Here is a 22325-nt window from a genome sequence, read left to right on the forward strand (position 1 = left end):
AGGTGACGTTCCTGGACCACAAGGGTGGCCATCGCCTGCCCGAGTGCCCGCACTGTGACCTTCGTGGCCCTGAGAGCAAGGTCGGCGTACTACAAGGTAGTACAAAAAAAAGATTTACAAATGGACCAAATAATAATCCATCCATCCACACATTCTCTATAGCGGATTATCCTAGGGTCGTGGGTAGAGCTGGAGCCTATCCCAGCTGTATCGGGTCGAAGGCAGTGAAACACCCTGGACAGATGGCCTGTACATCACAGGACCAAATAATGTCTTAATAAAAATCTGAAAATGCCAAAGGGTTTCTGTAAGGGGTAAGATTATGAGTAGACGTAGAGTTAGGGTATAGCAAATATAACTAGAAAATGGATTACATTATCTGAGTGATGCTTGCCGTGGCAAAACCAACAATGTCCTCAATTCACTGCTTCAAGTATCTACGACATTCTGGTGTCAATATATGCCTTGGTAGTAGCCAGGGTGCCAGTCTCCTTGGCACATTCATGAGAAGCTTGTTTACACTTCCTCATGGTTGACGCAGGCGTTCTTGACACATGGCTTCAGAAGGCAGAGATTAAGCCATTCGAGTTGTATGGATTACCTTTTTGCTGCCTTTATGTACTTTTGGAGCTTGGAAGTTTTGGACCCCATTGACTTGCATTGTATAGAAAAAGTCATAGGAGTTTAAGATGGCATAAAGGTGAGTAAATAATTTGAGAATTATAATTTTTGGATGAACTATTCCTATAATATACAACATATATACAACATGGCGCTGCAGATGGCCGCCTCGGTGTGGAGCTCTTCAATTCTTTTGTTGTTTTTGTTAGTTTGTCCTGTGTTTAGCAATCTTTTACCAATCAGTTTTACCAGGGACGAACTGCTGAACATTCGGCAGCACATACCAGATATATTTTTCCGGTTTTTCAATATTCAGGCGTTTTACTGGACATTTTAGTTGGAGGCTGCTGTGTTGTTTAGATCGCTCACGAGACGCAGGCGAGGGAGACGAAGCTGGGGCCGGCGTTCGAACAGCACTGCCGAGCATTCATCTCGCAAATCTCCGCTCTCTTCCCAACAAAACGGACGAACTACATCTCCTCACACATACTAATAAGGACTTTTCAAACTCTGCTACACTGTGCTTCACTGAAACCTGGCTGAGTGAAGACATTCCGGACAGCGCATTACATCTGCCGGGATTCCAGCTGTTCAGAGCGGATCGCATCGCGGAGTTAACGGGGAAAACGAGAGGCAGTGGAACATGCTTTTACATCAACGAAAGTTGGTGTACAGATGTAACAACACTAAAGAGGATGTGCTGTCCTTATCTGGAAGCGCTCTTTATTAACTGTAAGCCGTTCTACTCGCCGCGGGAGTTTTCTTCGTTTATTCTGGTGAGTGTTTACATTCCTCCAAACACGTCTGGGAACATAGCGCTGCAACAGCTGGCTGATCAAATCACAGACACAGAACAACAATACCCGGACTCAGTCATTATTATTCTTGGGGACTTTAACAAAACAAATCTCACACGCGAACTGCCCAAATACAGACAGCACATTACATGCCCCACCAGAGACAGGAATATATTGGATCACTGCTATACAACATTAAAGGATGCATATCGCTCTGTCCCACGTGCAGCTTTGGGACTCTCTGATCACTGTCTGGTTCATCTTCTCCCAACCTACAGGCAGAAATTAAAATCAACAAAGCCAGTTGTAAGGACTATAAGGAGATGGACTATTGAAGCAGAGCTGGAACTACAAGCCTGCTTTGACTGCACTGATTGGAGTGTTTTTGAAGCTGCAGCTACAGACCTGGACGAGCTCACAGATACTGTTACATCATACATCAGTTTCTGTGAGGATATGTGCATCCCTACTAGGACATTTTTGTAATTCAACAATGATAAACCATGGTTCACAGGAAAACTCAGACAGCTTCGTCATGCCAAAGAGGAGGCTTACAGGGGTGGGGATAGAGTCTTGTATAATCAGGCCAGGAACACACTGAATATGGAAATCAGAGTGGCTAAAAGAAGCTACTCTGAGAAGCTGAAAAGCAAGTTTTCAGCTAACGACCCTGCATCAGTGTGGAGTGGCCTGAAACAACTTACTAATTACAGGACTCCTACCCCCAACCCTGTGGCGGACCAACGACTGGCTGACGACCTGAACGTGTTTTACTGCAGATTTGAAAGGCCCGATTTCACACCCCACATGCACTCGGACCTTCATTTCACACAACCATTAACACCTCCTGCAACCCCCCTCCTCCCCCCTCCTGCTACACTACCTGCACTCAAGATCTGTGAGGACGATGTGTGCTGAAGCAAAGGACAAGGAAGGCTCCAGGACCAGATGGCATCTCACCAGCTTGCCTTCATTCCTGTGCTAACCAACTGGCCCCCATCTTCACTCAGATCTTCAATAGATCACTGGAGCAGTGTGAAGTCCCATGCTGCTTCAAACGCTCAGTTATTATCCCCGTCCCTAAGAAACCTAAAATCACAGGACTTAATGACTACAGACCTGTCGCCCTGACATCTGTGGTCATGAAGTCATTTGAGAGACTGGTGTTGGCCCACCTGAAGGATATCACTGGACCCTTTCTGGACCCCCTTCAATTTGCTTATCGAGCAAACAGGTCTGTGGATGATGCAGTCAACATGGGTTTGCATCATATCCTGCAACATCTGGACAGACCGGGGACATACGTAAGGATCCTTTTGTGGACTTCAGCTCGGCTTTCAACACAACCATACCAGATATACTCGGACTAAGTTAAACCAACTCCCTGTTCCCACCTCTACCTGTCAGTGGATTACCAGCTTTCTGACGGACAGGCAGCAGCTTGTGAGGCAGGGAAAATTCACTTCCACCACCTGTACCATCAGCACTGGTGCCCCCCAGGGATGTGTGCTCTCCCCACTACTCTTCTCCCTGTACACCAATGACTGCACCACCAAGGACCCCTCTGTCAGGCTCCTGAAGTTTGCAGATGACACCACTGTCATCGGCCTCATCCGAGATGATGATGAGTCTGCATATAGAGAGGAGGTTGAACGGCTGGCTTTCTGGTGCAGTCAAAACAACCTGGAGCTGAACAAGCTCAAAACAGTGGAGATGATTGTGGACTTTAGGAGGAACACCCCAACATTGTCCCCCCTCACCATTCTTAACAGCACTGTGGCAGCAGTGGAGTCATTCAGGTTCCTGGGCACTACCATCTCACAGGACCTGAAGTGGGAGATACACATCGACTCCATTGTGAAAAAGGCCCAGCAGAGGTTGTACTTCCTTTGCCAGCTGAGGAAGTTCAACCTGCCACCAGTGCTGCTAAAACAGTTCTAATCAGCAGTCATTGAGTCTGTCCTCTGCACTTCAATAACTGTCTGGTTTGGTGCAGCTACGAAATCAGACATCAGAAGACTACAAAGGACAGTTCGGTCTGCTGAGAGGATTATTGGTTGCCCCCTGCCCCCCCTTCAAGAACTATACACTTCCAGAGTGAGGAAAAAGGCTGGTAAAATCACTCTGGACCCCACTCACCCTGCCCACTACCTTTTTGAACTGTTGCCTTCTGGCCGATGCTTCAGAGCTCTGAACACCAGAACCGTCAGACACAGGAACAGTTTTTTCCCTCAGGCCATCCATCTAATGAACAATTAAATTGCCCCATTGAGCAATAATTATGTGCAATACACAGTTTAATTTTAATTTATATTATCCAACATATCCACTTCTGCCATTACTTACATTGCTCTGTACATAATATACAGGTTTTTGTTCTTTATATAACAAGATTGTATTAGATTTGCACTACGTGTGTGTATGTGGGTATGTATGAAGGTGAGTGTATGTACGTATATGTATAATTATTTATTTTGTGTTCTTTTCTGTTTTTAATTACCTATGTCTTGCTGCTGTTTTTGGTATTGTTTGTATTGTTGTTGACTGGAAGCTCCTGTCACCTAGACAAATTCCTTGTATGTGTAAGCATACTTGGCAATAAAGCTGATTCTGATTCTGATTCTACAGACTGCTTGCTTGTTTGAGTCAAATGAGCTCACCCCCAAGTCTCTATGACATTAAGATCTGTAAGTCTGATCACTCTGATAACTTATCAATGTTAAGATTCTAAAATTTTCCACCCGTTTTTAGTCTGCCAGACGAACAACGTATATCCAATCGCTTATAAAAGTCATAGCACATTTCCTCAATAAGCCACATGGTTTGAGCCATTTTTCATGTCTGTAGCACAAACGGTGTGGGACGAGTTACAAGAAGACATTTTGTCTGAAAGAAGCAGTTTAGGTTTAGGGATTTTAGAAATTCCTTAAACAACAGTCAGAGCAAAGAGTAATAATGACCAACTTATTACTATTGAGGTGCACTACAAGCACCACTAATTAGCTAAATATTTGCTATATACCCAAACCTACCATTACACCTTCATGTAAAGACAACTAAAGTCAATGAAATGTCCTCAGAAATGTAGTGAAACAAACCTGTGGGTGGGCACATGTTTGTGTGAGAGAGGAACAGCTGCCAGGCTTTTACAATAGCTGCGTGGAATATGGCTAATCTGGTATTCATGAGCTCAGCCCTGGACTTGAGATGCCATCCCCAAGGCTGTCATGCCGGTTTATGTCTGAAAAATATCCCCACACAGTACAGTCTAACTGCCGACAAAGTCTCACACACAAACACATACATGCACATACACTCTGCACATACGCTCACATCTTTCACAAACATCTTATCTGTGTGAATTTTTTGCACAGAAAATTATTAACAGCATAACGCTAAGAGATGATAGAGTACTCAAGTACTTTTAGAGTACTTTTGTCAAATGCCAAACTGAGGGCCAGAATTATGCCCAGAAGTGCTTTAAGTGGCTATAAGCTCCTTGACTCATTTTGGCTCCTTTGCATTTTATGGGTCCTAAATACATTTTTGGTGCCGTTTTTAGGTAAACATCAAACTTTAGTTCAGTGGTGTCTCTATATTAGGGGCAAGTGGTGCTGAGCCCCACCAGATTTGGTGCTGTGCAAAATGCATGACATAATATTAAACATATTTATAAGAAAAAATTTATCTTAAACTTGTTTTATGTCCAATATACAAAACAACAGTAGATATTCTTTTGAGAAATTGCATTATTATTAAGGTATGTTGCATTAAAGCCATTTAATCATTTTCATTTGCAATGCGTTGTGCAAGCCGGTTGTCCTCAGTGTTATTCTTGGAGATCTGTAGAACTTCATTTGCATATGCAATGAGCATTCAATGATAGCCTAATGTTTGCCTTTTTCAGTTAATGCAACCACTCATTGTACGAAACAAATTTTCGGTTAATGCAACCACTGACATGTTGGGTTAAGTGATTGTGCCTCACCTGAAATAATGAGCCTGAGATGCCACTGCTTCAATTTACTGAAGTTTACAAAAATCTTTGCATCATGACTTGCTGTATTTATCACCTATGGGCATCTTAATTGTTTATTCGTTGGATCCCATTATCAGATGCATGGTGCCTGTCTTCTTGCAGATAGTGCCTAGCGAAGGGGTTGTACCGACTAAGTGATAAGTTCTGCCCAGGGGTTAAATTGGATGTTTGATGGTGGGGGAAAGCTAAAATCTGGTACAGACTACTTTAATATACAGTGGTGGGGATTTTGATTCATCCCAGTGATTTAAGCCTTTAGAATCCAAAAACCAAAAATATTCATTCAGATTAATTGACTGATTCGTTCAGTGACCAAAAACACAAATTCGTTCATGAACGAAACATCACAATATCACATAAATGAGATAGAACGGTGATTTGCTGTTACTAAAGCCCCTTTCACACAGAGATTCCGAAAAGAATTACTAAAAAGCAACTGTTCTGGCACTGCGTTATTTGGTTCATAGACAGTGAACGAGTTTTTCCGTAATCTGTGCTCACATTCACACACATCCCGGAAAAATCCTGTAAAAGACCAAAGTCACATCACGATATGACGTCTAATGTAAAGCATCTTGGTTTTACAGAATAACCTGCGTCTTTTCTCTCAAGATGCCTACAAATAATTTGCGAAGACAGTGGTTTACGTGTTAACAGCGCCCTCATGTGTGCAGAACTATGTGATAATCCCATCAAATTAACTCTCTGTTGTTTCTTTAATTAACCTCTCGGTTCACTTTTAACAGATAGTATAAGACAAACAAATTGTTAATGCCGGTCAGCTGGTTAACTGGTTAACCGTTTACATCCAGTTAGGCATAGGGCTAAGGGTAGATGTAGATTTTCTGTGGGACTCCAAATAAACACAATTAACACCGTGTTTAAATGTCACATGCAACACTCACAGCACACAGTTCCGTTTTAGACATGACCATAATAATGGAAGTTCAGCTGACATGCCTTAAAGGGACTTTGGCAGTAATCACTCTCAAACTGGCTGTCAGACTCCTTATTTTTTGTTGTTATATAACTTTTTCTTATTTCATGTTCTTAATTATTTTTTATTTTTTTTAATGTATCTTGTATTTTCTTTAAAATCTATTAAGTAAAGCACTTGTGTATGAAATGTGCTATATAAATAAACTTGCCTTGCCTTGCCTACTTTCCTGGAAGACTAGACAAATAGTAAAAATGGGTTGTTGCACAACCCCTGGCCAGTATTGCTAAGTGTACACTCACCCTCTCCTCCTCCTCCCTCATGTCCGGCATGGTGCTGACACACAGTGTAACTGCCGTAATGGCCACAAAAACTACAGACAGGCAGGCAAATATCTTCCCAGCAATCCCAGAGTGGGGATTCTCCACCATGTCTCTGAGGCTGTGCATGCACCCAGCATAACGCCCCTCGTCTGGGCTCACAACCCCTGGTGCCTCCTCATAAGACTGACGTGAAGTAAGTTCGGCCTCCTCCTCCTCTTGCCGGAATCTTTCCCGCTGCTCCTCCTGCCGAAGACGCAACTTTCTTAAACAACACCACTCCAGACTTGCCTCCTCTACACCCCAGTAAAGCAACTCCTCCTGAAAGGAAAGTGCACACATCTCCCGCAAGAGACGAAGCTTTCCGGCCGCCAGGAACGTGACAATGGAACGGAAAGCATTGGGGCTTCGGTCAAAGAAAAATTCATTGCAGTGAGCATCATAGTCGTCACACAAGTCAAGGATCTCCTCGTCATTGCTGCAGCTCCGTAACTTCCCCAGGCGCGTCAACGGGAACTCCTCGAGAGTGGACCACGGTATGCGATAACGGATGCCGCCTACGTTAATGATGGCGGCACGATCAACTGCACCACCCTCTTCCACGCCACCTGCTCGATGCCGGCTAACCTCATCCTCCTTTCTAGGCTTGCGCTGCAGTTGTGCTCGTTTGTAGAACACGCCCTTTTTGCTGCTGATCTCATGAGGGTTCTTCAAAGGGTTGGAGAGGTGGAAGGTGGTAAACTGATGATCGGTGCTGCCGGCAAGGAAGGCGACTTCCTGGTACATCTCTGCAGCTTGTCTGTGCGAGCGTATACTCCACAGATTCAAAGTTTACCAGGTCACATTGGTCACCCCACCACGTTTATGGCTGGGTTCTGGGAGACAAGAGACAAAGATTTAAATTTAGATTTTCTCTACAGTTCCTGCTTTAGGTTGCTAGGTCTGGCGGCAAAACTCAACAAAATTAGCAAAGCAAACAATGGTCCACAACACAGCTGAAAGCCACAAGGAAACCAAATTAATTCTGATTCTGTTAATTCTGTTGTGGCTTCATTCTGTAATTTTGTCATCATTTACTCATTCCAACCCAGTATTATTTGGCTGAATGTCAGAACTGTTCTTTTCCAAATAAAGAAAATGGATAGTGATTATACATCCAAGCTCCAAAAGGACAAAGAGCACCATTAAAGTATCATAAAAGTACTTGTGCACTATATTTTACGTGTTCTGAAGTTACAGTATATGATTGCTTTGCGCTCTGTAAAAATTAATAGCCTGAAATTGTTATCTTAAAGAGATTTTTCTACCTGATCTAACTCTTAACATCAAACTAGTTAATTTAGGGTTGTTCTTACATTCTCATGGACTTGTTCGACATCATCATCCACTTCCGAAGTTCAATTACAATACTCAAGAACACAAGTACTGAGACTGCATGAAATTACTTGGATGTGTTCTCAATCAGGCCAAATATTGAGGATGCATCGGATGGTGACATGTGGGCAAGATCCCGGTATTACGGTGGCAGACGAAGGACATTTATCATTGTGATTTAGAGTTTCTCGTTGTAAGCTCACGAAAGTTTGACTGCTCGTGAGAATTGTTATACTCCGTCAACATTTATTGTTTTGTTGTGCATCTTTTTAATATAGTAATAAACACATGGAGGAAACGAGTGTTGTCATTTATGTGATAATGCCAGTAGTTCTCTCACTGGCTACAAATGTGCTGTGATGTTATCTGCACAACAGGAAGATCGCCGCACATCTCAAAGCTCGAAATAGATAGCTTCGACATCCTCCCGTCCTTCCAAGTTTGTTCTTCTAAGGTAGCTAGGCAAGACTGGTCTTCATAAGAACACAAGTCTGTTTTCTGCATTCTTTGCATTGAGAAATAAACACATTTTTAGGATAAAAATGTTTTCAGTGTGCAAATGTTTTTTTCAAATCTGCTTGCCGCATTGATATTGTTCATGTGACAAATAAGAACCAATGCTGTTTGGTATCAATGTCATCAAGCCTGTTGCAATGTGTCTGAAGGCATATTTTAATTAAACAAAAGAGAGAATAAGATTATATAGCGCACAAGTCCTATGAAGTACATTTAAGTAGTTTTTTTCCCTTTTGAAGCTTTGCAGGATAAAAAAAACATCCACTTTTGTTGTATGGAAAAAAGCAGTTTGGATACAAGATGATGGACATGAGCTTGACGATGTTGTGGACTATTTCTGCTATATTTTTGTTGGCTTTTGCTCATTTTGTTTTGTTGGGCCCCCTGGGCCCCCGTAGCTGGGCAAAATTCAATTCGACCTATAAATCACTCTTCAATTCACCCTCTGTTTGGCTAAAGATTGAGTGAAAATGAGTACACATTTGCACGTGTGCAGAATTGAGCCTTTGCAATCCATAATTGACAAGATCTGGATCCAGAATTTTTATATAATTATCTTCAGCACACGTCGACTATCTTGAGGCCAAAAATACTTATACTGTAGGAAATAAGTAATGAATGCATTACAGCTGTCAATCTTCAACCCTAATCACACAAAATGTATACTAATAATCAGTCACCTTATCCTACATTGCATTCTCCTGACACCATATTTGCATACTTTTTGGAAACAGCAGTGAAAATGTGTTCTTTCATGACTTTGGAAGTCCTAATTGCCCACAAATCTCATGATGCCACTAACTCATGTCAAAACACAAGTTAATTCCCAAAGCAGAGGATTTAATTATATTTTCTATTCTCTTCATGGCTAAGTTTCTAAATGTGCTGTGTACTCTACACAATGGCTGTGTAAGGTCCAGTGCTCTCAAATAAATATCAGTGTAATTACTGTGATTGCAATATGAGATATATGAGATATGAGAATGCAATTTGAGACTGTCATCTGTCTCAAGTCGCCTTTGCAACCAAATCAAATTAAATTTGCTTTTAAGTTTGCGAATTTTCCTCTACTTAACTCCAATTTATAATAAATGTCATAGCTATTAGATTGAGTTATTTAGGCACAATATAAGAAGCAATTAAAGAGTTTTATATTTAAATAAATTTATGTGGTATCATGACAATCTTTTCCAATTAAATGTGTGATCAAGTTTTTTGTACATGTTTTGTGAAAACAAAGTGAAGTAATGTACTCATGCGGCATATTTGTTCAGAGGGGTGTTTGTTACACTGTTAAAAGTGCTATTATGATGGCAGTGGTCACTTCAAAGGAAGCACAGCTTCCCCTAAAATTTCATAAAAATTGCAATCACATGTGTAAAACATACTAATCTCTCTCTATATATATATTACATCACTCTTGATACATTTCGATATTCAAGTGAATGTAAGAATAAAATATCCACAATGTCACTATTGTGCTGTTCGTTCTTTTCTATAAGAACATGTCCATAGAAATTAGTGGATGAATGGCCTCTATAGTGTCATTAACACTTTTTCATCCTAAATTTCGTTCCACTTAAAGGTGCTGTAAGCAATTTTTTAATGGAAAGGTATGCAAAAGAATTCCAACTCCGTGACAAATATGAATGAAATAAGTGTTGTGAGATATCTCACCGGTCTATGTGACACCTCTTACACAAAGAAAAATGTGTTTGCAGTCTACAAAAATTACGCTTACTGCCTGTCAATCATTTTGCATGTTCTCATAGTATTGTAGTTGCAGCGATTTATTTAGGCATAATACATTTTTACATTTTTAACAACCGTTTCTGCTCTCAATAAAGCGAATTTTGGTATTTTGGAGTGCTGGGATTTAGAATGAGGGGGTGTGGCTAGTCCAATGGCTCAGTCTTGTGGAAGTAGAATGGCTGAAATCGCTTACAGCACCTTTCACACCAATTTCTATAACAAATGATATCACAATTAGAGTAAGTTCTCTAGGTACCATATAACATAGGTAAAAAAAAAACATTTAAATATTATACATGATGCAACTTCTGTTCACTAGCGGCTTTAATTGAATATCTTAACATGTTGCCTGGAGCCTCTGAGAGAGTAATGACTCACTGTAGACTGTCTAACTGAAAGAGAGCTAAAGAAATATGCCATAAATTACTGCTCAATCTTTGAGTCAAAATATGACCCAGCATTTCCCAGCGTGAACTCACACATAATGTGTTAGTTAAAGCAGATGCCAAGATGCTTTAAAATTTCAAACGAGGCAGACTATTCTCCTTTGTAGAGAGGACACTAGGTAGTAATGCCTATGACAATGATAAATGATTTATACACTCTACCACGTTTGAGTAAAATAGGCACATTTAAATGGGTGATAAGAATGATGGATCTCACCAATATGAAGAGTCTTTCATGTCAAGTGAATGACATTATTCAAAAAGTACCAGACAAAACAAAAAGTTTTGGTACCAAAACATACTATGGTATAACGATTCTTTTTTGGACATAGTACGATGAAAATAATGTTTTTTGACATGTTATACATTATGGTATATTGAACACTGTTTATAATGGGGGTCAACATTTTGAATCCATGTTAAACATCTGGAAATAAAAATCTATTTTCAACCTGTTTCGAAATTAGCCTTTCGCTTCAAATGTTATGCTGATGATATAATTGGTAATGAAAAAACATTATTATTTTAGAAAAAATGTCACAAGCTCATTGCATATGCTATATGAATATGTTAATCACTCAGCACCATGATCAAAGTTTTGCCATCATCACATTTCAATATCATCACTGTAAGGGAAGTTCATTAAAAAAATATATTTTCTTTGAGTTTTTCTGAAAGGAAAGGGAACTGCTTTACTAAAGTGAAGTCTGTAGATTTATTTGGAAAAAGACAGTGGTCAAAATGAGAATCTATGTAATATTCTTCTTCATAATGCCAGCTATAGTGCTCAAGAGAAGTGCTGCAATCTGCAGTGACCTTGTACACTAAGAAAAGCTTTGAGTTTTTTTATGATCAGACTGTTATGTCATCAAGCCATTTTGAGTTTTATGTAACACTCTCTCTCCAGACAGACTTGGTTTTTAGTCATTGTGTCTTTTCAGGTCATTAATAGATTATTGTACATGGAGATGAAGGAGTGGAATTGGAAATGCATGTAGTCAGTGTATCTAAAAGAGCTGACCAAATTGCAGGTGCATTATACATCTGTGAGGGCTTAGCATTGGCATACAGAAGCAAACAGATTCATTCTATTCAATAATGTGCAAACATGTAAACATAAACATGTAGGTACTAGAGGAGTGGAGACATTTAGATAAACTTCCAAAAAGGTGGAAGAGTGTAAGAATGCATATGAACTGAGACAGTGTGGGCAGAACTGTGTCTGCAAGCTCCTTCCATCCTTTTACTTCCTTCATCCTTTTCTTTTTTTGTCTTGCTTCTTTCCAGCCTTTCTTCTTTCTTTATTTATTTATTCCTTCTTTGTTTCCTTACCTTTTCATTTTATCCTTTTTTCTTTCCTTTTCATTCCTTACCCTTCCATTTCTTTCTTTCCTTCTTTATTCTTCTTCCTTTCTTTTTTCTTTCCAATTCATTCCTTACCCCACCCCTTCCATTTCTTTCTTTCCTTCTTTATTATTCCTTCCTTTCTTTTCTTGCTTAATTTCCTTCTCTTTAATTGTCTCTGCCTTCTTTCTTTCTTTCTTTCCTTTTCATTCCTTATTTCCTCCCTCCCTTCCATCTCCCTTTCTTTCATCTTCCTCTTTCCTTCTTAATTCCACCTTTTCTTGCTTCTTTCCAGCCTTTATTTTTCTTTCTTTCTTTTCTTTTATCCTTCCTTCCTGTCTTTCTTCTTTATTTCATTTCCTTTCCATTTCTTCCTTCCTGCTTGCCTTTCTTCCTTCCTATAACTTTCCTCCTTCCTTAATTTATTTTCCTTCTTTTTATTCCTTCCTGCCATCCTTGCCATTTCATTCCTCATTTCCACTATTCCTCCCTTCTTTCCATTCTTTCTTTATTTCTTTCTACCTCCTTTCCTAACCCTCTTCTTCCTTCCTTTTGCTCTTTTTCTTTGCTCCCTTCCTGCCTTCCCTCTTTTCTTTTTTCTGCCTTCCTTCCTTTTTAGTTTCCTTCATTTTTTCTTTTTATTGCTTCCTTCTTTTCTGTACGTCCTTCCTTCTTTCATTTCCTTTCAATTTCTTCCTTCCTTCTTTCATTCCTTCCTTCTTTCATTCCTTGTTTCCTTTTACTTTCTTCCTTCCTGCCTTCCTTCTTTCTTTCCTTTTCAATCCTAATTTCCTCTCTATCTCCCTTCCTTCTTTCCATTATTTCTTTCCCCCTTTTCTTCTTCCTTCATCCTTTTCTTTTTCTTTCTTTTTTGTTTCCTTTCCTTTCCATTATTTATTTTCTCCCTATTCCTCCCTTCCTTTTACTTTCTTTCTTCCTTATCCCTTCCTTTCTTCTTTTCTTTTCCTTCTTTTCTTCCTGTCTTTTTTCTTTCCTTTTCAGTCATTATTTCCTGTTTTTCTATTTCATTATTTTCTGCCTTCCTTCTTTCCATTTTTCTTTCTTTGTTCCTCCTTAATTCCCTGTTTCTTCTTCCTTTTTCTTCTTTCTTGTCTTCCTTCCTTCCTTCCTTCTGTTTCCTTTCCTTTTCATTTCATTTCCATTTCTTATTTTCTCCCTATTCCTTCCATGCATCCTTCCTTTCTTTTACTTTTTTCTTTTCATTTCTATTCTTTTCTTGCTTTTCCTTCTTTTTATTCCTCCCTGCCTTCCTTCTTTCCTTTTCATTCCTTATTACCTCCCTTTCTTCTTTCTTATTTCTTTCTTTGTTCCTTTCTATCTTCCTTCCTGCCTTATTTATTTTCTGCATTCCCTTATTACTTCCTCCCTTCTTTCATTATTTTCTTCTCCTCCTTTCCTTTGTTACTTTTTCTTTCTTTCTTTCTTTTTTCTTTCTTTCTATATTTATTTTAATGATTATTCTTTATTTCTCTCTCTCTTTTCTCTTTCATTCCTGCTCACTCGAGTCACGCAGAGCTCACAGTCACTGAGAAACCTATTCCTTCAGTCCCAGGAGTCTGTATTGAGATCTATGAAAACAATGTTTAAAGACCTTGGAGGCTGTCACCACTATTAGCAATCAGCACAGATCCATAGCAAGATGGCTGCGACATTGATTTCTCTTTCCTGAACTTCATAACAGCACACAGGGGGCTGGAGGTCACAGTATAGACATTAAACCACAGCGGCACAAACTCTTCAGAAAAGACAACAGGAACAGGCAGCGGAGGTCCTATGGAGTAGTGACTAACGGTGACAGATGAAAAAGAACATGTTCTACTGCTGTACAGGAGTGTGTATGACTGATGGTGCTGCTGATGAGCGCTGTGGTGCCATGCATCTCCTGGGGAAGATGAAATTCAATAGTGCTGATGGGGGATTTCTGAAATGGCACTTTGAGTTAGAGTCTTATAAAGGGATTTGTGAATCCATATGAGTATATGTGCTTGTTCTAAATACAGTAGATGTTGGCATAATTCATGCCACTGTGGTGTAAAATAAACAGGAATACAATAAGGGCATTATTTTTTCTGTCAGTCAGAGTTTTGTTTTATGTATGCAGTGATGGTTTACGCTGCTAGGCATCCATGAAAGTTTGTGAAACGACTGCACATCCTCTCAATAATTTAACTGAGGATTGAAACATTTTTAATTTTACAACAAAACATTCTGATTAATTTAAGCCATTGTTTCACAACCAAAAAACGTTTTTTTTTTTTTATGTTTTCTTGATTACAATCACTCTTACTTTGATTCGTAGCTCCATAACTCAGTGTGTTAAGAAAGTTGTGCATATCATGCCCCCATTTAAAATGTCAATTTAGACAATATAAGTCAGGGGTCTTCAACAGGTGGTCCACGGCATTACTGCAGCTGGCATATACTGTAAATACACAATAAACAAAAATGCACTTTTACACTTTAAATTGAATAATATTTATCTTAAGTCAAAAAACTAAACGTTTCATTTCTCCCTGCCTCATTAGAATTGATTTGGTACAATTAAAATACCACTCTGTACCAGGGTACAAAATGAACAGAGGCTTGGGGCAAAATTGCCACCAAGTGTTACAAAAATTACCCCAAAATTCATGAAAGATGGTGCAAAAAACAAAACAAAAAAAAGCTCCCAGAATGAATTCTTCATTCTTATTTGTAGCTTCTGATATATTTTGTAATATTGTACTGTAGGTTTCGATATACATATTATTGCATAAAACATATGATACAATTACTCAGATAGAAAATGATTTTCTTTTATTATTTGACATATTTTTATGTGTTTAGAAAACATGGCTTCATAAAGGTTAAAAATGGCCTGAAAATCAAATCCAGGGGGCAAATATTGCCCCTCAGTGGAAAAGTTCACGTTCTGTACATCAATAGTGATTAATTGAATGGCTTTACAATGTAAGCATCATGAGAAAGTATGTTGATGCAATAATATGTGCTATACGCGATAGATCCAATCAATTGTATACAATGTAACAGGGGGCCCCTCAAAAGGTTGAAGACCCCTGCTGTAAACTGATTAAGTAAAAACATACATCAATTACTTTGCTGCTTGATAACTGTAACATGTTTTAGCTCCATTTCATTTTTAATTAAGGGGTCTTTTCTCTCTGCAGCAAACTAAACGGTCAATTTCTCAGAATTAAAAACAAATTTAAGGATGAACGTAATAAATGAAGTTGGACAAAAGAACCAAGAGGGTGTCAAGTAGTTTGATTTGAAGTTTGATTTGGACAAGAACAAATATGTGGCCTTTTACTTCATTCTGATAGTTGTTTAATACACTGCTGGGGTAATTCAGGTAGTGTGTTTTTCATGTTGTGTCCCCTCAACTGACATGTCAGTCACAGGTCAGCACTGATCATTCAATAAGATTTAAGGGTGCTTAAAAGGACTTGCTTTCTACTTTCAGCTCACAAAGGTTGACAGGTTTTAAAACAGAGCACTGCAGAGATACACGTCTACACTTCTGTAAAAGTGGTTGTGAAGTGTTTGGTAAATATCTGTAGAAGACACTGGAGTAATGGCTTTATATCAAATGTGATTTGCGGTGCTGTGCACTAGACCTGAGCTAAATATTATTCCCATTGCAAAGCTGTTGTGTCACCTGCATGCCAAACGATAAAAGTGCCTTTAAAAACATAAGAAATAGAAATGTTTTGACTTTTACTATCCATCCTACCTCAAATGATCCTGTTAGAATGTATGATATCCGTTAGTTGGTTAAAAGTCTTTTGCGAGGTCAGTGGTCATTTTACATGTCACAGCAGGTTTGCAGAGGCAAACACAGATGTGTTGTTGTTGTCCACTTTCAAGTAATTACTTTCTCTTTATATTTCACAGCACTTTTTAATCAAATGTTTCTTTATTTAGACATTAAAAAACATTATTACTTAAAATACCGGTTTGTGCATTCAAATATAGGCTACATAAAATCTATGAATCAAAGTTTCAAGGCATTTCTAACATCTTGAATATATAAATAATGATCTGTTAAGCATTATACAATGTTTATTATACTATTATAACGTGTTAATAAACCACACACTGTAAAACTATAATCGTCTGGGTTAGCCTACCATTTGTCAGCTTTAATAACATTAGTACTTTTTAAATAGCTTCTAAATTGTGATTTATTTTACAGTTATACCACTTTATAATCTTTTGTCATCTTTAAGATGATATAAGATATGCCTGACATTTCACCTTTCAAGACGACTTTCAAAAACACCTGTAGTAAGAACTCAAGCGTCTGTCCGTCGGTCCATGATATCATTTGAACTACAGTACAAAAGCAGACGAATAAAAGTGAAATGATGCTGTATCTCGACACCTACGACCACATTTCTAGAACGCTCATGTGATCCCACGCGCGTTTATACAGAAGCCTTTGCCACAAAATGCGGTCTGGTTAGGAAGCTCGTAATGTTTTACGACAGAGCAAACGTGTTTTGTTTAGCTAACTGATGCAGTTGGGTTACGGTAACGCTCGCAGGATCAAACATGGAAGAACGAGATGTAAACAGACTTATTAAAAACAAATTAAAACTAAAAAAAGGCAATCGACTTACCCGTTCTGACTGAGTTAACGCCATTGGTTTAGAGCTCACGCGCTCCTTTTCAGGTTGAAAATATAAGTTGCCCTGTGGAGCAGTCACACTGTTACTTTTATTCCTTTATCCGCATTTCTGGCTGATTTGATTCCAGCATCATTGCGAGTTTGAGTGCATGTGTGCAGCATCAGAGCCGAACTCAAACTACTGAAGTTCCTGTCAGCGTGTCGATGGGTGTTCTGTTGCTGCTCCACGCGCGCACACTGCCGTCCCAATCTCACCTCGCGTCTGTTTGCTTATGCGAGCACATTACCACCATTACTCATGCACAAATATATAAAGAGTACTTTCCTGTCTAATCTCACAACCCATTCTGCAGAACAGCTCATTTGCGCATGAATGCTTGTGGACGGGATTAGAGGAGCTCGTGGAGTTTAAGGCAGTACAATTATTTATAAATGTAATATTTATGTTACTATTCATGTTTTATTTTACACCCATCACGTCTTAATTGTGTACATTAGTCTTACTATATATATATATATATATATAATATTAAACATAAAAAGTATATTTAAATATAAATTATTCTTATTATTGTCATTATTATACATACTGCAAACACATTTTGTAAATGAAACAGCCTTCTTGAAAAATTGAACAGAAGTTCCTTTGAGAAAACTGTTTTGAAATATACAGATTGCACAAATTAGAATGCATAAACATACATATTTATATATATAGCATCTTTCTCTATTTTCATATTTATCTATTATCTTCTGAGGCGGACACACACTGGTTTGGCCACTGAGGGGAGACAGAGAAGTCTATTCCGTCTACAGGGATAGTCCATTTGTCCCCCTCAAGTTCACATCCCTCATTTTGTGTCAAATCAATTATAAATAACCTGGCCATGGTGTAAATATGGGTTTTGCATGTAATCGCATTCACAGGTTGCTGCTATGATGCATTGGGGAAAAATGCAATCATGAAATAATGATTCCCATGATCAAATCAGGTTACATAGTGCTTTGCTTGTTTACAATCATGCTGTTTTGCCTTGAGAGAAATCGAAATTAAATATGCATCCAGAGAGTTTTGTAATTAAAGGCTGAGCGCTGATGTGTGGAAAAACTTCAGATGCTCAATGTCATGCTGCTAAAACATTCATTTTTGTTTGATATCTGCATAACAAACAAAGTGTGAAACATTATGTAAATTCATTCAGTTTTCAAATGAGAAATAACAGTGTATTTCAGTTGCACTTGTTTATGCTTGTCTGTTATGTTCAGTGATAGATGTAATCCAATTACAAAGTAATTAGTTACTGTAACCTAATTACTTTTTAGGGGGTAGTGTAATACATTACATTTTAAATACTTGTACTCAGATTACAGCTACTGACTTTCAATTGAAAAAAGTACATTATAGGCCACACCAGTTAGAACTCTGAAAACTGAGTTTGAAACTGAAAGGATTGTGCGCAAAGCTCGAGGGAGTAGCGCGGATTCAGCAAAAAAAATAAAAATAAAATGGCTGTTGCAGCAGTACAAATAACACACCCAGAGCCGTTCAACTTCTCCAATTCAGCGGATTTTCCAAGGTGGATAAGACATTTTGAATGCTTTCATCTGGCATCCGGCCTGAGTACAAAGCCTGAGGAATATCAAATCAACTCCACTTTACGCTATGTGGGACAAAGCGGACAACATCCTCGGCACTACTACCGCTGGGTGAGTCAGATAGAAAGAAATATGACAGCGTTGTAGAAGCATTTCGCCAACATTGTGTCGGCAAACATAATGTCATATTCGAACATGCACAGTTTAACGGTCGATGTCAGGAAGACGGAGAAAACACAGAGACTTTTATAACAGCGGTACACACGCTGGCTGAACACTGCAATTGAACATTATAAGAAGAGCTGATCAGTGATTGAATAGTTGTAAGGATTAGAGATAGGAGACTATCTTAACGTCTGCAACTAGATTCGGATCTTACATTAGCCAAAGCAATACAGAAAGTACTGCAAAACGTAACAGTAAAAAAACAACAAGCAGTGTTACACGGGGCAGAATCAACGGCTACACATAACTTACATTTAGAAACAATCAGAGGTAAAAGGATGATCAACAAAACATTCCAGCATGACAAACAAAGAAAAACAGACAAAAACAAAGACAGAAAAGGGAATCCATTAGAAAAGACTGTGGTAGATGTGGGGCAAGGCAGAGATATACTTGGAAAGACTGTCCAGTGAAAGACGCAGAGTGCCAAAAATAAAAAAAAGGGCTATTTTGCAGCTGCATGTCACACATACAAAATTGACTCTCAGGAATTGTTAAAGCTGTGGTTACAGAATGGACCGAGACTGTTGCAGTGAATGGGACACCTGTCAATTTTAAACTGGACACTGGAGCAGCCGTGACTGCTGTTCCAGAGACCATTATAAATCCAAACAAACTTGGTGAGTTAAGGACATGGTCAAAAGTACTTTATGGGCCAGGGCAGCTCTACAGAATGGTGTGTGGGGATGGTTGTCGTTCCCAAGCCAAACGGAAAGATCAGTATATTTAACAAATGTGGATTTAACAAATCTTAACAAATGGGTTAAGAGAGAACGCCACATTCATCCAGCCATCGATCAATCCTTAGCCTTGTAGTCAAAGGTCTGTGGGCTAAGGAGAAAGACCACCACAAAGCCCTGCTGACTTACAGCGCAACACCTATGGGGCAAGGGTTTTCCCCCTCCTAGTTGCTCATGGGAAGATGTCTACGCACTACCTTACTTCAAATCACAGGGAAGCTGGAGCCAAGGTGGCCGGACCTGCGGGAGTTCAGAAAAAAGGATGAGGAAGAGAGGAAATGCCAGGCAGTGAATTACAATTACCGCCATAAGTCACATCCCTTCACACAACTTCAATGTGAACAGAAAGTGTGGCTCGCCACTGAATAGATCTTTGGACCTGTCTGCGGACCTCAAATGGCTCAAATGCATTATTCTCTCCAGACTGCTTCTCCAGAGGGTCAGACAGCGATAGTTCCAGTTGAAAGTTGTCATAATGATGAGCAGTGCTGTGGGAGGGATTCATGTCACTCATTTCAGATACACAAGATAATGACACATGGAGTTAGCAAGTGTAATGTCACAACTCATAAAGCACTACAGCCAAACTGCACAGTTTTATCGCTTTCTCATGATCTTCACAGGCATGGTGAGAGAAGATAATGGTGTATGTTTATGCATGTGAAACAGAAAGAGACAGCTGGGCATTTTTATATTTGTGCATGTGTGTGTTTTTTTTATTTTTTATTTATTTATTTATTATTACAGGGACAGTGCCTATTAATTAACATTGCTGCCAATATGCCAGAATTAGCCAGAAGGCTATTTTTCGTCTGCAGTCCCAGGACAGATGTTAAAAGTCACCCTAAAAAAGACTAAAATTACATATATATAAAAAAATTAAAAAAAAAAAATACAAAAAAAAATAAGTTGTACAATGCATTTAGTAAAAGATCCTATTATGTTAAAAAAAAAAAAAAAAAAAAAAGTCGAATTACAGCAAACCAACAATCAAACAAACATCTGACAAAGACATAACATATACAATCACACAAGGCAAGAAGACTAGAGAAATGTGTTAATGTTGACAGCTCTGAAATTCAAGTAACCATTTCTTTAAATGGTTCTTAAATGTACAATAGGTTTTTAGATTTCTGATTGTTAAAGGAATGCGGTTCCATTCAGTAGCAGCTCGAACAGAAAAAGAAGTATGACCAAATACACTTTTTCTAAAGGGAATGACACAATCTCCCCTCACTGCACCTCTGGTTCTGCTCTGATCAGCTGTACGGATGTTAACAAACTGGTGGAGTGGAGGGGATGATAAACCATGAATAATTTTATATAGGAGACATAGATTTGAGTATTTGACCATGTTTTCCCAGCTAAGTAATCTATGTTTTTGTAATATTGGACAATGGTGAGAAATAATTAATCTCTTATCCAGAATTTTAACAGATCGTTTGTAAAGTGACTGCAGAGGTTTCAGAGACGTAACACCAGCTTTTGACCAGATGGGTAAACAGTAAGTGATATGTGATAAGATCATAGAGTGCATGTACATTTTTGCTGCCTGTGTGGACATTTGATGGCGAATGTGTCTAAAATTCATGAGGTTAAATTTGATGCGATTACAGACCCTTTTTACATGCAATGTAAACGTCAATTTTGAATCAATCAAAACCCCCAGATATTTGTATTCTGACACAATCTGCAGCCTTTTTCCAGAAACGAAAATATCTGGCTCAACACTAAAGTTTTTGTGGGACTTTGTGAAAAACATTGCTACTGTTTTTGATGTATTCAGCTGCAGGCAGGATTGTTTCAACCAAGCTGTAATGTTGTCCATCGATTTAGTGAGCTTCTCAGCCACCTGAGAGATATTCTTACCATGAACATAGACTACAGTGTCATCAGCATACATCTGTATAGAGACATCATTACAGATGGACGGAAGGTCATTTATATAAAGTGAGAACAATAGAGGCCCTAAAATAGATCCTTGAGGAAGACCAGTGGACAGACTAAGAGCGGCTGATTTAAAAGACTGGACTCTAACATGTTGGAGACGGTCAGTGAGGTAAGATTCAATCCATTTAAGCGCATCCGAGGAAAAATTATAACTACATAGTTTAGCCAGCAAAATTGAATAATTAACAGTGTCAAAAGCCTTGCGGAGATCTAGGAACACCGCACCAACAACCCCACCTCGGTCCAACAAAGCTCTGATGTTTTCAGTAAAGAAGCAAGTCGCAGTCTCTGTTGAATAATTGGCTCTGAATCCAAACTGCATAGAGTGGAGGGCAAAGGGTGTGGAATTTAGATGGTTAGTAATTTGTTTTGCTATTAATTTCTCTGCAATCTTAGACACTGCAGGCATTATACTGATGGGTCTGTAGTTTGACATAGAATGAGGATCTCCACTTTTAAAAATTGGAGCAACAACAGCTGATTTCCACATGCTTGGGAAAATATTTTGTGAATATTTTCCCAAGTTAATATATGTTGATTATTTTGGTGATGGGGGATATGATAGATAAACCTAGCGCCTTGAGCATTACCATATCCATATCAAAAATATCTTTACATTTTGATGGTGTGAGTGATTTAATAGTCTGTGATACCTCAGATTCTGTGATGTTAATTAAACTAAAAACTGATTGATTTGTGTCTACTGACAGAGTGTTTATGTAAGTGTGTTAGAACTGTATGTCTCTGTTCAGGTGATCTTCAGCCAAACATGTGATAGTTAGGCACCTATGCATTCAAGTAAACATGATTACACACAGTAACTGATCTGCCTTGATATTCAGCTCTGTTCTCTTGTGTTTAAAGGCGTTCCTGTTTAAATGCCTGCAACCTGTAATACAGCACTGTTGCATTTCTGAGAACTTCTTAGAATGTAAAGCCAAATGAAAAAGGCATTAAAACCTCACAGCAGAAGGCATTCTAGCTCTTGCAGAATGATTTACAGGTTGCATGTCTGTG

General features: G+C 38.8%; 2 protein-coding genes across 2 annotated transcripts in view; both read right to left on the reverse strand.

Annotated features, from left to right (window-relative positions):
• The window catches only part of LOC127619592 (potassium voltage-gated channel subfamily G member 2-like), a 49691-nt gene extending 32736 nt beyond the window's left edge, over nt 1-16955 (reverse strand). Inside the window, exons 1-2 of the mRNA XM_052092478.1 lie at nt 16790-16955; nt 6697-7589 (exon numbers count right to left, since the gene is read on the reverse strand). Of these exons, the coding sequence (XP_051948438.1) occupies nt 6697-7500 (804 nt within the window). The 5' untranslated portion in view covers nt 7501-7589; nt 16790-16955. The remainder of the gene's footprint in view (nt 1-6696; nt 7590-16789) is intronic.
• The window catches only part of LOC127619593 (septin-7), a 234466-nt gene that overhangs the window by 153815 nt on the left and 58326 nt on the right, over nt 1-22325 (reverse strand). The window lies entirely within an intron of this gene.

The sequence above is a fragment of the Xyrauchen texanus genome, chromosome 26 (assembly GCF_025860055.1).
Source record: "Xyrauchen texanus isolate HMW12.3.18 chromosome 26, RBS_HiC_50CHRs, whole genome shotgun sequence".
Taxonomy (NCBI): Eukaryota; Metazoa; Chordata; class Actinopteri; order Cypriniformes; family Catostomidae; genus Xyrauchen; species Xyrauchen texanus.